This window comes from Macaca fascicularis, chromosome 4 (genome assembly GCF_037993035.2).
Source record: "Macaca fascicularis isolate 582-1 chromosome 4, T2T-MFA8v1.1".
In the NCBI taxonomy this organism is placed as follows: Eukaryota; Metazoa; Chordata; class Mammalia; order Primates; family Cercopithecidae; genus Macaca; species Macaca fascicularis.
This window is the reverse complement of record NC_088378.1, coordinates 62446758-62463820: the sequence shown is the minus strand read 5'-3', so window position 1 is coordinate 62463820 and position 17063 is coordinate 62446758. Positions and strand designations below refer to the sequence as shown.

Genomic DNA, 17063 nt, shown 5'->3' with positions numbered 1-17063 from the left:
TGATCATGGTGGATAAGCTTTTTGATGTGCTGCTGGATTCGGTTTGCCAGTATTTTATTGAGGATTTTTACATCAATGTTCTTTGGGGATATTGGCCTAAAATTCTCTTTTTTTGTTGTGTCTCTGCCAGGCTTTGGTATCATGATGATGCTGGCCTCATAAAATGAGTTTGGGAAGATTCCCTCTTTTTCTGTTGATTGGAATAGTTTCAGAAGGAATGGTACCAACTCCTCTTTGTACCTCTGGTAGAATTCGGCTGTGAATCTGTCTGGTCTTGGACTTTTTTTGGTTGGTAGGCTATTAATTATCGCCTCAATTTTCAGAAGCTATTATTAGTTTATTCAGAGATTCAACTTCTTCCTGGTTTAGTCTTGGGAGGGTGTATGTGTCCAGGAATTTCTCAACTTCTTCTAGACTTTCTAGTTTATTTGTGTATAGGTGTTTATAGTATTCTCTGATGGTAGTTTGTATTTCTGTGGGATCAGTGGTGATATCCCCTTTATCATTTTTTATTGTGTCAATTTGATTCTTCTTTCTTTTCTTCTTTATTAGTGCTGCTACCATTCTATCTATTTTGTTGATCTTTTCAAGAAAAACAGCTCCTGGATTCACTGATTTTTTGAAGGGTTTTTTGTGTCTCTATCTCCTTCAGTTCTGGTTCTGCTCTGATCTTAGTTATTTCTTCTGCTAGCTTTTGAATTTGTTTGTTCTTACTTCTCTGGTTCTTTTAATTGTGATGTTAGGGTGTCAATTTTAGATCTTCCTTGCTTTCTCTTGTGGGCATTTAGTGCTGTAAATTTCCCTATAAACACTGCTTCAAATGTGTCCCAGAGATTCTGGTATGTTGTGTCTTCGTTCTCATTGGTTTCAAAGAACATCTTTATTTCTGCCTTCATTTCGTTATGTACCCAGTAGTCATTCAGGAGCAGGTTGTTCAGTTTCTGTGTAGTTGTGCAGTTTTGAGTGAGTTTCTTAACCCTGAATTGTAATTTGATTGCACTGGGGTCTGAGAGACAGTTTGTCTTGATATCTATTTTTTTACATTTGCTGTGGAGTGTTTTACTTCCAATTATTTGGTCAACTTTAGAATAAGTGTGATGTGGTGCTGAGAAGAATGTATGTTCTGTTGATTTGGGGTGGAGAGTTATGTAGATGTCTGTCAGGTCTACTTGGTCCAGAGCTGAGTTCAAGTCCTGGATATCCTTGTTAATTTTCTGTCTTGTTGATCTGTATAACATTGACTGCAGGGTGGTAAAGTCTCCCATTATTATTGTGTGAGAGTCTAAGTCTCTTTGTAGGTCTCTAAGGACTTGCTTTATGAATCTGGGTGCTCCTGTCTTGGGTGCATATATATTTAGGATAGTTAGCTCATCTTGTTGAATTGATCCCTTTACCATATGTAATGGCCTTCTTTGTCTCTTTTGATCTTTGTTGGTTTAAAGTCTGTTTTATCAGAGACCTGGATTGCAACCCCTGCTTTATTTGCTTTGCATTTGCTTGGTAGATCTTCCTCCATCCCTTTATTCTGAGCCTGTGTGTGTCTTTGCACGTGAGGTGGGTCTCTGAATACAGCACACTGGTGGGTCTTGACTCTTTATCCAATTTTCCAGTCTGTGTGTTTTAATTGGGACGTTTAGCCCATTTACATTTAAGGTTAGTATTGTTATGTGTGAATTTGATCCTGTCATTATGATGCTAGTTGTTTTTTTCACCCGTTAATTGATGCAGTTTCTTCCTAGCATTGATGGTCTTTACAATTTGGCATGTTTTTGCAGTGGCTGGTACCGGTTGTGTCTTTCCATGTTTAGTGCTTCCTTTAGGAGCTCTTATAAGGCAGGCCTGGTGGTGACAAAATCTCTCAGCATTTGCTTGTCTGTAAAGGATTTTATTTCTCCTTCACTTATGAAGCTTAGTTTGGCTGGACATGAAATTCTGGGTTGGAAATTCTTTTCTTTAAGAATGTTGAATATTGGCCCCCACTCTCTTCTGGCTTGTAGGGTTTCTGCCAAGAGAGATCCACTGTTTGTCTGATGGGTTTCCCTTTGTGGGTAACCCAACCTTTCTCTATGGCTGCCCTTAACATTTTTTCCTTAATTTCAACCTTGATGACTCTCACAGTTATGTGTCTCAGGGTTGCTCTTCTCAAGAAGTATCTTTGTGGTGTTCTCTGTATTTCCTGAATTTGAATGTTGGCCTGCCTTGCTAGGTTGGGGAAGTTCTCCTGGATAATATCCTGGAGAGTGTTTTCCAATTTGGTTCCGTTCTCCCCGTCACTTTCAGGTACACCAGTCAAACGTAGATTTGGTCTTTTCACATAGTCCCATATTTCTTGGAGGCTTCGTTCATTTCTTTCCATTCTTTTTTCTCTAATTTTGTCTTCTTGCTTTATTTCATTAATTTGATCTTCAATCACTGATATCCTTTCTTCCACTTGATCGAGTCGGCTGTTGAAGCTTGTGTGTGCTTCACCAAGTTCTTGTACTATGGTTTTCAGCACCATCAGGCCATTGAACTCTTCTCTACACTGATTATTCTAGTTAGCCATTCATCTAATCTTTTTCCAAGTATTTTAGCTTCCTTGCGATGGGTTATAACATGCTCCTTTAGCTCAGAGAAGTTTGTTATTATCGACTTTCTGAAGCCTACTTCTGTCAACTCGTCAAACTCATTCTCCACCCAGTTTTGTTCCCTTGCTGGTGAGGAGTTGTGTTCCTTTGGAGGAGAAGAGGCTCTCTGGTTTTTGGAATTTTCAGCCTTTCCACTCTGGTTTCTCCCCATCTTTGTGGTTTTATCTACCTTTGGTCTTTGATGTTTGTGACATATGGATGGGGTTTTGGTGTGGTTGTCCTTTCTGATGATGTTGATGTTATTCTTTTCTGTTTGTTAGTTTTCCTTGTAACAGATAGGTCCCTTAGCTGCAGGTCTGTTGGAGTTTGCCCTTGGGTGCACTCCAGACCCTGTTTGCCTGGGTATCACCAGCGGAGGCTGCAAAACAGCAAGTATTGCTGCCTGATCCTTCCTCTGGAAGCTTCGTCCCTGAGGGGCACCCACTTGTATGAGGTGTCTGTCAGCCCCTTCTGGGAGGCGAGGCTCCAGTCAGGCTACATGGGGGTCAGGGACCCACTTGAGGAGGTGGTCTGTCCATTATCAGAGCTCAAACGCCATGCTGGGAGAACCACTGCTCTCTTCAGAGCTGTCAGGCAAGGACATTTAAGTCTGCAGAAGTTGTCTGCTGCCTTTTGTTCAGATTTGGCCTGCCCCCAGAGGTGGAATCTAGAGAGGCAGTAGGCCTTGCTGAGTTGCAGTGGGCTCCATCCAGTTCAAGCTTCCCTGCTACTTTGTTTACAGTGTGAGCATAGAACTGCCTACTCAAGCCTCAGCAATGGTGAACGCCCCTACCCCTGCCAAGCTCCAGCATCCCAGGATGATATCAGATTGCTGTGCTAGCAGTGAGCAAGGCTCCATGGGTGTGGGACCTGCTGAGCCAGGCATGGGAGGGAATCTCCTGGTCTGCTGGTTGTGAAGACCAGGGGAAAAGCGCAGTATTTGGGTAGAAGTGTACCGTTTCTCCAGGTACAGTTACTCATGGCTTCCCTTGGCTAGGAAAGGGAAATCCCCCAACCCCTTGCACTTCCCGGGTGAGGCGACGCCCCGCCCTGCTTCAGCTCGCTTTCCATGGGCTGCACCCACTGTCCAACCAGTCCCAATGAGGTGAACCAGGTACCTCAGTTGGAAATGCAGAAATCACCTGTCTTCTGCATTGATTTCACTGGGAGCTGTAGACCAGAGCGGTTCCTATTCAGCCATCTTGGAAGCAATGATAATCATTGTTACTGTGACATAATTACAAACGAATTGTTTTAGTCAAAAATATTTTTTTTTCTTTTAGTGGCTCAATTGGTATGTTGTTTTCTATCACAGTCTTTAGTAGCACAATGTAGCTACTTGGTGAACACAGAGAAATGTAAAGAAACCGTTCTATTTATCTTTGTCATACTCTTGTTCGGTTTGCTTGTTGATGTTTTTTTTGTTTTGTTTTGTTTTGAGACAGAGTTTCACTCTGTCGCCCAAGGCTGGAGTGCAGTGGTGCAATCTCGGCTCACTGCAACCTCACTTCTGGGGTTCAAGCAAGTCTCCTGCCTCAGCCTCCGGAGTAGCTGGGATTACAGGCATCTACCACCATGCCCAGCTAATTTTTTCTTTTTAAGTAGAGACAGGGTTTTGCCATGTTGGCCAGGCTGGTCTCGAACTCCTGACCTCAAGTGATCCACCCACCTTGGCCTCCCGAAGTGCTAGGATTACAGGTGTGAGCCACCATGCCCAGCCAACATATATTCCTTAACTCAAAAATACTGTGGTATTGAAAGCTATGTGTTTTTGCTTTAATCTAAGTAGAATTCTACCTTGTTAGCTGTATTTTTTTTAAAAGGACATGTAAAATAACTATGTGTCTTAAAACTGAAAACTCCAAGTCCTCAATCCTAATGCCCCCCTTTAGGAGTCAGATTTCTTTTCACTTAACTTCCTTAAGACTTTCCAGTGTCTCCAGTTTGACCCCAGAACTGTGGCCACGCTTAGTATTTCTGCTATGTAGCATCAGCTCTCATGACAATCTCATAAATGACTACTTTTTTATAGCTTTATTGAGATATATCTCACATATCATAACATTCACACGTGAAAGTGTACAGGTCATTGGTTTTTAGTATATTTGGAGTTGTGCAACTGTCATCACAATCTAATTTTGGAACATTTCAGCCTCACGAAAAGAAATTCCTGCACATTAACTACCATTCCCCATTCCTGCTTGTCCCCTCCCAGACCCCAGGCAATTATTATTCTAGTTTCTGTCTCTGTGGGTTCATCTAATCTGGACATTTCATATAAATGGAATCACACAATATGTGGTTGTTTGTGACTGGCTTCTTTTACTTAGCAAAATGTTTTCAGGGTTCACCCATGTTGAAGTATTGTGGACAACTGAGTACTTTATTTATTTTAATTATTGAATACTATTCTGTCACGTGCAGATGCCACATTTTATTTATCCTTTCATCAGCTGATGAACATTTAAGCTCTTCTCACGTTTAGTCTGTTATGAATAATGCTGTTGTGAACAATGTACAATTTTTGTGTGAATATATGTTTTCAATTCTCTTGGGTATTTATGTTGGAGTGGAATTGCTGGGGCACATGCTAAACTCCATGTTTAGCACTTTGAGAAATGGACAAACTATTTTCTAAAGTGGTAACTCAATTAGCTGAGCATGGTGGCATGCACCTGTAGTCCCAGCTACTTGGGAGGCTGAGGCAGGAGAATCTAGTGAGTCCAAGGGTTCAAGCCTGCAATGAGCTATGCTTATGCCACTGCTCTCCAGCCCAGGTGACACACCAAGACCCTGTCTTTAAAAACTAAGCAATAAAATAAAATAAAATAAAATAAAATAAAATAAAAGTAGCAGCTCTGTTTTACATTCCCTCTAGCAATGTATGAGGATTCCAATTTACCCACATCCTCACCCACACTTACTGTTTGTCTTTTTAATTGTAGCCACCCTGGGGTTGAAGGGACATCTCATGGTGGTTTTGGTTTGCATTTCCCTCATGACTGATGATATTGAACATCTTTTCATGTGCTTATTGACAAAAGCCCACTTTTGATGTGTGCACATGGCCTGAGCCAAAAATCTTGTTGTCTTCCGATGTAGTTTTGAGTATTTTCTTCCCTTTTGTGAGACGATTTGGTTGAGAATAAAGAGACTGTGCTGACGAATACTTTAACTCAGCTATGAAGTGAGTGCATCATCTTTGCTTTCTGTTTTATGAAAGAGTATTGGTGACTTTCTGGGATGGATGGGGGGCAACTAATTCTTGTGTAAAGATTTCTAATCATAGAGGAGTAAACTCTAAGGTATGTGAAGTTTGCTTGGTTTTGATGCTCCTAGGTTACCATTATATGCTTTTCTCTACCCAGTGGAGAGGCTGTTTTTCCATTTCCTCTAATGCCATACTTTCTATAGAGTCCTCTTTCAGGCTGGTTCTTTGGACAGGAAGTGAAACATATAAACATTAAGGAATATGTGGTGGAAAAAGAAATCTCATTGTATTTCTTTCCCAAGCTTATTTTCCGGGAATAAAGGAATAACAGACTAACATTTTTAGTGAGAAATTACAGCAACATCAAAAGATGAAGACTTTCTTTGAATAACCTCTGTATCATTTGAGGCCCATCCAGGTGCATATGATTGAAAAGCAAACCCGGGGTAGCTTAACATGGGTAACATATTAGCTCCCATAGGCTGAGAGGGCTCCAATGGTATCATCCAATCTGTGTCTCAGAATTTTGGCTCTCATGTCATTATTCTTGGGATGCTTCCTGGAAGCTTCCAGCTCACACTATCACAACATTCAGCTTAAGAAAAAAGAGAGATTACTTATCTGATACTCCAAAGTCTTGGAACTGAGTCTCCTTGGCCCCAAATGGCCTGACCAGAGACACATGTTTATCTCTGAATCAGTGACTGTGGCCAGAATGAGAACGGTGGAGCTGCCATTGGCCTCATCTAGTCCACATGGTCCCCAGTAGTTCCTATGGAGTGGCTTCACTGCAGTCATGTGAGCCGAGGCTGGCAAAGTGTGGTTAAGAAGCGAGACGGAGTCTGTGTGGCAAGATGAGGAATGATCACTTTCTACTCAAAACCACAGACCACAGACAGGTTTCTTCTCTCCAAGGGTAGTTCTGGGAAGGACATTAAGCAATCATCTAGGGCAGTAGTTCTCAAACTTTAGCATGGGTATCATTTGCTAGGGCTTATTTGTCTCACGCTCTGTATTTTAGAAGCAGATATTTTTCTACTTGCATGGGTTTAAAGATGGAGATGAATTTTGCCTCAGGATGAATCACTCCCCCACTGAGTTTCACCAGTACCTGGTTTAGATTTTATATATATATATATATTTTTTTTTTCCACTTTTTTGATTTTTATTTATTTATTTATTTTGTGACAGAGTCTCACTCTGTAGCCCAAGCTAGAGTGCAGTGGTGTGATCTCGGCTCACTGCAACTTCCACCTCCTGGGCTCAAGTGATTCTCATGTCTCAGTCTCCCAAGTAGCTGGGACGACAGGCACACACCACCACGCCCAGCTATTTTTTTGTATTTTAGTAGACACGGGTTTTACCGTGTTGCCAAGGGTGGTCTCAAACTCCTGAGTTCAGGTGATCTGAACCATTTGAAGACAGGAGAGAGGCTTGGAATAACTCCTTCCCTGGTGCCTTCACAGGGAACATGACTCTGCAATAATAAAGTATCACAAACTGGGTGGCTTAGCCAGCAAACATTTATTGTCTTTCAGTTCTGGAGAGAGGTTGGAGATGAGGGTGCCAGCAGGGCCATGCCTTAGGACCACAGTATTGAATGTTCTCTCTCTGATTTTTTTTTACTGGGTTAATTGTTATTGCTTTCTTTCTTTCTTTCTTTTTTTCAAATAGAAGAGATAAAAGTGTCCGAAGATGACGAAATGGAGAAGCTGTACAAATCGTTAGAGCAAGCTAGTCTATCTCCTCTTGGGGACCGGCGGCCTTCGACTAAAAAGGAGTTGAGAAAATCCTTTGTTAAGCGGTGTAAAAATCCATCTATAAATGAGAAACTCCACAAAATCCGAACATTGAATAGCACATTAAAGGTAACAAAATTTCAAATTGTGGATGAACTCTATGGATATGGGGCAAGGAATGGCTGGTTCTGCAAAGAGATTCTTGCTAATCACAGCGTGTTTGTGTGGGTGCAGGGAAGGGCTGTAAAAGTAAATATAATCTTTATAGGGTAAGATGACCTTGACATTCTTAAAACACTAGGACATTCACACGGTAGCGCCCAAGGCAGTTTTTCACAATAGGCCTTGATTTTTGCATTCACTCTGATATAAAATTTCAAATTTTAAGCTTCTAGACAACGAGGACCATGCATAATTTTTTTTGGTAACCCTTATACCTAGCACAGTACCTGGTTCAATAAATGTTGATGAGAGACAGAGACCATCAACTGGTGAGACTAAACAGTCGTATAAATAAGATCTCGAGTTTTCATCTGATTCATGCAAGGTGCCATTCTTCAGGACTACATCCGGAAGAAAATGTCGACTTCAGCTGCATCAAAGATGTAGTGATTGTCAGCTGTGGGCATTGCAGCCAAGGAGCACCGTGAGAGCCCGACAGTGGGAAGTACACACTCTGTGGTAATAGACCAGCAGATGTTTTCACAATGGGAATAAGGGACAGTGTACAGGAAGTACTGAAGCTATTTTCAGGGCCTCCCTGAGCTGAAATGGTTCTTCATAACAAAAGTGTCCTGCTTTCACATTTAGATTATAGCATGAACAGGTGGAGGCTAGGATACTTTGTCGAATAGTCCTGATTTAGCAGACAATTTATCTGAAAAGCTTTGATAAAATCTGTAAGTGAATTTTGTTTTGTCTATGGCCTTTGGCATTAAGAACTTGAGTGATTTTCCAGGAAGAAATGTCAGCAATTGAAAGGACAAGGCTACAAAGGCAGGCTGAGTGGCTCTTAGTCAGGCGTCCCAGTTAGTCAGTAGAACATCTGAACACCCTAAAAGGCTGCAAAAATGAGGCTGGAATGGAAAAAGAAAAATGAATTTTAATTATACGAAGAGAATACAAATGCAGAGAAATTCACTCTTATTTAATATTAACATTTTTATTGATAATAAAAGATATCACTGGCCGCCATTTCGCAGTATGTACAAAGCTGATGAATATGTTCGATTATTCAATGTAATATGTCATCGTGTATTGAGATTTTACTGTCTTCTTTGTCTGTGATAGCTGATATGAGTGAGTAAAGTTTTCACTGAGCAAGTGTTTCCTGACTCTTACTATGTACCAGCCACTCTTCTAGGTGACTGGGACCACTGAATGGACTCTACTGGGTGTAGAAACAGAGGAAAACAAATACATGATTGAAATGAAGTGCAAAAATACTACGATTGAGATGTGCTCAGGGTGCTTTGGTGGCCTGAGGGGGAGAGTGACTTACTGGGGGCATTAGAAACACTGTCACGAAGTCCATGAGTCAGGAAGAAATGAATAACAAGAGAAGGACATTCAAGGAAGTGGAATGTCTGTCAACGGATAATAAGCTGTCGTCCATGTTGGGAGAAGCAGGAAGTAGAGGCCAAGGAGAGCATGTGCAGTTTGAGTCATTAGTAGAAGGAAAAAGGCTGTGGCCTCAGGCCTTCCACAGGGCAGCAGACTCAGGATTTTAGATCTTTACAGGCACCATGCCCTCACCTGGCCACTGTGGGGCCAAGTTTGTGAAAAGAGTTAGTGTTACCATTCACCATGGGTCTCTGTGACCTTGTGCTCTCCATGCAGTATGACCATGTCACTGGTGAATTCAGCAGCTTTCGCTTTTCTGTCAGTGTATCAGTTATCCAGTGCTAGGTAACAAATTAGCCCAAAGCTTAGCAACTTCCAACAATCAGCATTTATTATTTCAAAGTGTCTGTGGCCAGGAATCTGGGTGTGGCTTGGTGAAATGCCTCTTCCCCCAGGTCTCTCACAAGGCTGTGATCAGGGTGTCAGGTGGGGCTGCATTCATTCCTCCATGGAGAGGGATCAGTTTCTAAACCCTTGCATGTAGTCATTGGCAGGATTCAGCTCCTTTCAGGTTGTTGGACTGAGGGTCTCAGTTGCTTTCTGGCTGTTGGCCAGAGGCTACCCTCAGTTCCTTGCCACGTGGGCTTCTCCATAGGGCAGGTCACAACTTGGAAACTGGCTTCTTTCAGAGCAAGCAACACAGTGAGAGTAAGTGAGTGAGATGGGTTATAACCTAGTGGCAGTAATGACATCACATTACTTTTGCAGCATTCTATTCAGTAGAAGCAAGTCATTAGGTCATCTTGTCTTCAGGGAGGAGATTACACAAGGCCTTGAATACCAGGAAGCAGAGAAGATTAGGGACCCGCTCAGGGCTGCCTGCCCCACCCAGCTGGGGAACTGCTCTCTCTGGACATTTGTGGGAAGCAGCTCTTTCCATAGATCCCTTAGGCTTCCCCAGAGTGTAGTGCTGGGGGCTGATGAAATACAACACGACCCATGTCATGCAGTCCTATTAACCTCAGGAAGTAAGAGGATATGCTGATGTGGAAATTGGTCTTGCTGAAGAAGCCAAACAAAAGCAAAGCACATCAACCTATTCAAAGGAGAGAGAACTTGGTACATGTGTGCATGTTCGTATTGGAAGGGTATAATAATTATTTCTAATTGTTTTTAAAATTCAAAGCAGTCAAGAGAGTGGTTGCCTTTGAGGAAGAGGAGAGGATGGGACTGAGAGGGGATGTGAATGGAGCTTCTGAGTGCTGGCTGCGGGTCCTTCTGTGACCTCGATAGTAGTTGTATGGAAGTGTTTATTTTGTGATAATTCTTTAAGCACATTTTTTCTATTTGTGCACTTCTCTCTGAGTATTATGTATTGCACAGAGAATATATCACACACAGAGGAAATGTTTATTTTTTAAAAGCTTCAAAGTAGGAGTGTGGACAAGCAAAGACAACAGATTTCATGCAGAAACAAGGAAACTGTTTTAACAATAATGTTTATATTTGCCATAGGCGCATTCCGTAAATAAGAAAAATCCCTGCACTGGGATAGTGCTGGAATGAACGCACTTCAGGGAAATTCTTCTAGGAAGTTGAGCAAACTTCCAAGTTGACCTTGAGCAAAAGTTGATCGTATTATGTTGTACACGAAATACAGATATTTAGGAATTTCTAATAGCTCATTGTTCACTGACTTTTGGCTAAGCCTGTTTTTATTTTAAAATAAATTATTAATGGAATGATTAATGGGTCCAACTGAAACTCTCTCTGAGTTACTCTGACCTATGTCACAAGAGCGGTGAACCTCCTCTTCCCATAGCTGCTCTGGTAGAACACATTTCCAAAGCTTAGGTCTTGAGTCAAGCCACGCACTGACTATTTGGAGTAAAAACTGAAAGTACAGCATTCTCTCTTTCATGATATTTTTGGAGTCCCTGCCAAACCTTGCTTGCCTGCCAGAAAGCAGAGCGGATGTTGTGAAAGCAGTTCAAAGCCCTCCCAAAGCCTCCTGCGCCATCCAGGAGAAGCTGGGCTGCTGGACGAGGCCCAGCCCCAGGGTGCCCGGTGTAGGAAGGAGCTTGGAAGGTTCTGTTTTGTCATTAATTTCCTTCTTCTGTATTATTGTCTACATTTTTTTTTCTTTCATCCGTGAAAGAACTAACACAGATTTGAGCCAAATGGTAAAAAATTTGAACTGCTTAGAGCCAAAAGCCACATGAGAAGTGTCAGCTTAATGCCCAAAATTGAAGAGACCCTTTTCTAAAAATGTTATTAGATATAAAAGAAGGGTTAATTCATGTTTGCTTTTTCAAAGTCAATTTCCCTGATTTTTATTAACCTTCAAAGATCTTATTTAGTTTTTTAATATAAAAAATTAGGATCTTCCTCTGAAGCAGATGTCTAAATTTCTTTAGAGCAAAATAAAACTCTTTAAATAACTTTACATTAATAGCACTATGGTGATAGCAGAGGAAGAAAGCTTTTTTTTTTTTTTTTTTGGAAAAGTTGTTTTGGAAGCGTAGATATTGAAAACTCAGAGAGAAGAAATATGCTCTTTTGGCCCTGTCTAACTTTCTATAAACAATCTCTCTGCTTTCCTACTGCACCATTTTTTCTCCATTTTGGAAGGAAGGTTTCGTATCTTTATCCATCTGTATGTCTATCTTCTGTCTGTCTCTATCTATCTATCTATCTATCTATCTATCTATCTATCTATCTATCTATCTATCGGCCTATCTATCTATCAATCTATCCAGCTATTGATCTATGAATCTATCTATATCTACTTTATTTGTTTAATGGAAAGGATTTCCTCAGACTCCAGATAGGGTCCAGAATGCAAAAGAGAATAAAAAGCAAATGGGTAATTCATTTATTCATTTATTTCTTATTTTATATATTCATTTTTTCAACAAGTATTCAGCGGATGTCTACATGTGTCAGTCATTCTTTCAGGCACTTGGGGCTATATAGCAGTGGGCATATGAGACAAAAGGCCTGCCTTCAGGAAGCTTATGTTTTAGTAGGAGAATAAACAAGCATAATTGACTATTAAGTTTTATAATAAGTGATGATAGATTTGATAAAGAATAGAAAAGAGAGGGGATATAAAATATTGAGGAATTGATATTTAAATAGGAAAGACGTGAAAGGCCTCCTTGAAAGACATAATTGGTATAAAATCTGAAAAAGGAAAGGGAATGAGGCTTGAGGTTTTCTGAGGCCAAAAATGCAAACACCTTGGGGCAGGAGTGTGCCTAGGGCATTTAAGGAAGAGCAGGGAGGTCAGGGTAGCTGTGATGTAGTGGGGATGGAGCATGGGGAGAGTAGCAGTGTGCCAGGGACACGGGGATTCGAGCCACTGAGGACCTCATTGCCATTGCAAACACCAGCTTCTACTTGGAGTAAGACAGTGACCCTCTGGAAGGTTCTGAACAGAGGGATGGCATGCTTTGTGTCATGTTTGAAGGTAGAATCATCAGGCTTTGCTGGTGGATTGGGTGTGATAGAAGGAGTCAAAAATGACCCCAGTGTTTGCCCTGAGCAACTGGAAAGACGGAGTTACCATTAAGTGCTTTGTGGAAGACTACGTTAGGAATAGGGTTTGGTGTGTATTGGAAGTTAGTGGGTTGGTTGGGGATGAAGAGAATAAGAGGAACTTAGCTTTAGATATGTTATTTTTGAGATGCCTTTTAGGGGTTGATGTGGAACTGCTGAAGAGGAAGTTTAGACAAATGATGGTGGAGTCCAGGGGAGAAGTAAGGAGAGATATAAATTTGGGACCCTCAGCACATAGGAGAGTGGGAGAGATTACATGTGATTACCAAGAGCATGAACATAGATAGAGCAGAGAAGAGCATACAAGCTGGTGCTCTAGAACACTCCAGTGAGAAGAGGTGGCATGATGAGGAGGAACCAAAAACCAAGGTGAGAGTAAGTAGCAATTGTGGGACAAGAAAAATCAGGAGAATGTGTCACAGGAGCACAATGACGAAAGTGTTCAAGAAGGAGGAGTAGTCAATAGGTTTAGGTGCTGCTGATAAATAAGTTGAAGATGGATCATTGGTTTTACATTGATTTAATGGATTATGGATTTAACAACATGGAGGTCACTGATGGTCTTCACAAGAGCAGTTTTGGTGAACTGTGGGGGCCAAAGCCTGGTGGGACTGAATCTATGAAGAATGGGCCATTGGAGACAGGGAGAAAGTGGAGCATTAGCTGGACAGAGATTTGGGGGCAGAGAGGAATTTTAAGATGGAAGAAATAACAGTGAACATGTATACCAGTGAAACTGCTGGAGGGGATCTGGGAAGTTGGTGAGTCACAGGAGAGAAGATAATTGCTGGGATGAATTTCTCGAGTAGGAGAGTTGGGGCCATTGTACCCAAGTGGAGGGACTGGGCTTTGCTAGGAGCACAGATGCTCCGTCTTTGTGAACAGGGCGGAAGGCAGCATATATTTGCATCCATGTAGTTCATGGGCAATAGGAACTTGAGAGAAGTGCTCTTCTGATGGCTTCCGTTTCCTCAAAAAAGAGACAGCAAGGCCATCAGCTGTGAGTGAGGATGAGAGAGGGGGTTTGAGATGAGAAGAGGTTTTGAAATAGTTATTTGGGAGACTGCCAGAAAAGGGATGTGAAAGTGTGATGACCGGAGAGTAGTGAAAATCCACTTGCTGGCAGTGGTTGTGAAGTTTTAGCTTCACACATGCTTTCCTGGGTATAGTCAAAAAGGGTGGTTCAATCACATGCATTAGTTGAATGTCCACATGGCACTTGGCATTGTGTTAGGTGCAGGGAATACAGGGATGAAGGAAATGTTTCTTGTCATCTTCTTTAAGCTTTAGAAGAGGGGCCATGACTTATCCGTAAATACCTAAATGTACATTGGTAAGTTCTCAGAGGGCTTCACTGGAAGGCACGAGAACATAAACACTTAAAAGCTCATCAGTCCAATTTTGGGGGTGCGGGGGAGGTTTCCTTTATAATGTGATGCCTCAGGTGAGTAAGATTTACGGGTTATGAAAAATTGGGTGGGCCGGGCGCAGTGGCTTACGCCTGTAATCCCAGCACTTTGGGAGGTTGAGGCGGGTGTATCACTTGAGGTCAGGATTTTGAGACCAGCCTGGCCAACATGGCAAAACCCTGTCTCTACTAAAAATAGAAAAATTAGCCGGGTGTGGTGGCGCATGCCTGTAATCCCAGCTACTCAGGAGGTTGAGGCAGGAGAATCGTTTGAACCTGGGAGGCGGAGGTTGCAGTGAGCTGAGATCAGGCCACTGCTCTCCAGCCTGGGCAACAGAGTGAGACTGTCTCAAAAAAAAAAAAAAGAAAAGAAAAGAATTGGGTAAAGAAAAATTGGAAAGTGTTCTCTGTAAAAGAAACTCTAGAAATTAGAGTTTATCAGGTGAAGAAAGGCAAGGAAGAGTCTCCATGTGGCACAACGACACGGAGGTGTGAGCTAGTGTGTGGGTGAGAAAATGCACGCCAGTACATTAGACTGGAAAGTCAGAAGGAAGTAGAGTATCAACAAATGGTGCCAGTGCAGGTGAAGAGCCTTTGGTGTAAGGGGATCCATGAGGGGGACTCGGCATCTCGATGCCTCCCTGCTCTGCTAAGTGGAGGTGGAGTTGATGTGGGCACTGGAGGCAGTGGTCTTGCTCAGGAGGCTGTGTCAGCAGATCAGGTGTGATACACTGAACTGGATATCCACTCTTAGGACTATGGTCAGGGATAGAGAAAACAGGCATAGATCTGAGATACAATTGTCAGGGCTGAATATTTGTTTTTAATATGGAGGATGAACATCTTATTTTTACTCCATTCCTTGTCTATAGAAAACTCTAAGCTGAGCTAGACATTTCAGAAATGTGTGTCATTGGTTACAGAGGAGGCAGAGTGGAATAGCACCAATAGGTTGTTTATTAATATTATTGGAATACATACTGTTTTGATGGAAGGTTAGTAGCCTCTTCTTTGACTAGAAAGATAACCTGTGTATTTAGTCTGTGTATATTAATTAAATTAATGGGATTTATTAAAATAAAGATAATTTAATAAAATCTTAAAAGATATATTTTATGTTGCCTTATGTCCTAGGTAAAGTGTTACGTTCCAATTTTACTTAGCGAAGTTTGAATAGTCAATGAAATGCTAATACCTTCAGTGATAAGTTTTAGGAGGCATGAGTCCCACACCAAGGTAGAATTGTTACTGCGGTGTGGAATAATGGATTGATCAGGGAAAGGCACCATAGAAGACCTTTGCTATATGTCTAGCTCTTCCACCAACTCTTGGGTGGGATACTTCACTTCTTTGCGGCTAGCATATGCAAACAAATGTCATATTTGTTAGGCTTGATGGGGGAATTAGAATATGAACGTGCAAAAATGCTTTGGTAATTTTATGTGAATGTATATGTGTACTTGTAAAAGAGTTGGTAAAGATGGTTTATGTAAATTAAGACACTCTCAACATCCCCCCTTCCCCTTTTTTTCTACTTGCACAGTGTAAAGAACATGATCTGGCCATGATTAACCAGTTGCTGGATGACCCGAAGCTGACAGCCAGGAAATACAGAGAGTGGAAAGTCATGAACACCCTGCTGATCCAGGACATCTATCAGCAGCAGCGGGCTTCGCCTTCCCCTGATGACACTGATGACACCCCCCAGGAACTCAAGAAATCACCTTCTTCTCCCTGTGTTGAAAATTCCATTTGAGACACAAAGTCAGGGTTTTATCCTCTTATATTTTATCACAAGCAACTCTTCAAGATATTGCAAAAGCTTACATTTTTCCTTAAAAGGAAAACTGAATCCCAGTCCTTCAAGCATCAGCTTCCTATCTAAAGATGCACCTTACATGAAGATAATCACCAAATACACCAGGGCTCCTCATTCCAGTCGTAACGCATCCATTGAGACTGGAATGATTGAGTTCAGTTGAAAGGCGTTTTTTGTGTTCCTACTGGGAGCTCACGGTGATGCAGGGCTCTAGGAGGGATGTGAGAAATGTCTGTTCTGTTCCTTGCTCTCCAGAGAATGCTATGGACGAAAATCAAATTTTACCAGGAATAATTGTCCATGGAAACATTCTGTTTTTCAAAAGAAGAATGTACATATGCCACTTGGCTGGGAAGCTGTGTGGCCCAAATCACTTTTTGAGTGGAGGAATGTTTTCCATAGCAGTGACTGCAAGGACAAACGTGGTGTTGCAGGGCAAAAATTCCTTGCCTTTGGTATAGAATGGTGGTGCCTTTTCCACATGTTGGGAAATACTTGATAGACAGTGGCGTGTGGGAGAGCTGAAGGAGGAGGCGTGTTCCATATTCCACTCACTCAAAGGACAGCTTAGTGTTTTCACACTTTGTGCAGGTTAGGGGATCTGATTAATGTTTCCTTTCCTTACAACAGCTAGAGAAAACATCTCATCACAATTGGCGACCTCTACTCCCTTCGAACTTTCCTACTCAACGGTAGGAGATAGTAATGTGTCCAGCAAAGAATGTCTACTGCTCTTGTCCTTGGCTGTGATCCCTATACATAGTGTGAATTTATATCCAGATTTCCCAGGATCAATATTGACAAGATGACTTTGGCATCTGAATTGTTTTAATATCTTTACTCAAAAAAAAAAAAAAAAAAAAACCACAAAAAACAAAAAACAAAAACAAAACAAAAACCCACGGAAACAACAAAGGAGTTAAACATGATGGTTTTATTTTTGTATGTTTATATGTCACTTGTGTGCTATGTGAATAGCTATCTATGTTTGTTATTTAAATATATTTATAGAAGTTCAAATTACTAGTGTTTTAAAAGATGATATACTATTATATATTGTGCTTAGTATATATTTGATGAGTCTAGACTTTTTTGCTTGAGAAAAATAGAACTACTGTTGATTCACTGGTGTTACGATGTTGCACTATAATGTCTG

General features: G+C 41.4%; 1 protein-coding gene across 18 annotated transcripts in view; it reads left to right on the top strand.

The window, feature by feature from the left end:
- IPCEF1 (interaction protein for cytohesin exchange factors 1) overlaps positions 1 to 16805 on the top strand; it is a 201867-nt gene extending 185062 nt beyond the window's left edge. For all 18 annotated transcript variants that reach the window (XM_045391349.3, XM_015448996.4, XM_074037303.1 and 15 more), the window contains 2 exons: positions 7492 to 7685; positions 15632 to 16805. In XM_045391349.3, coding sequence (XP_045247284.1) covers positions 7492 to 7685; positions 15632 to 15844 — 407 coding nt within the window. In that variant the 3' untranslated portion in view covers positions 15845 to 16805. The remainder of the gene's footprint in view (positions 1 to 7491; positions 7686 to 15631) is intronic.
- Positions 16806 to 17063: the final 258 nt, after the last annotated feature.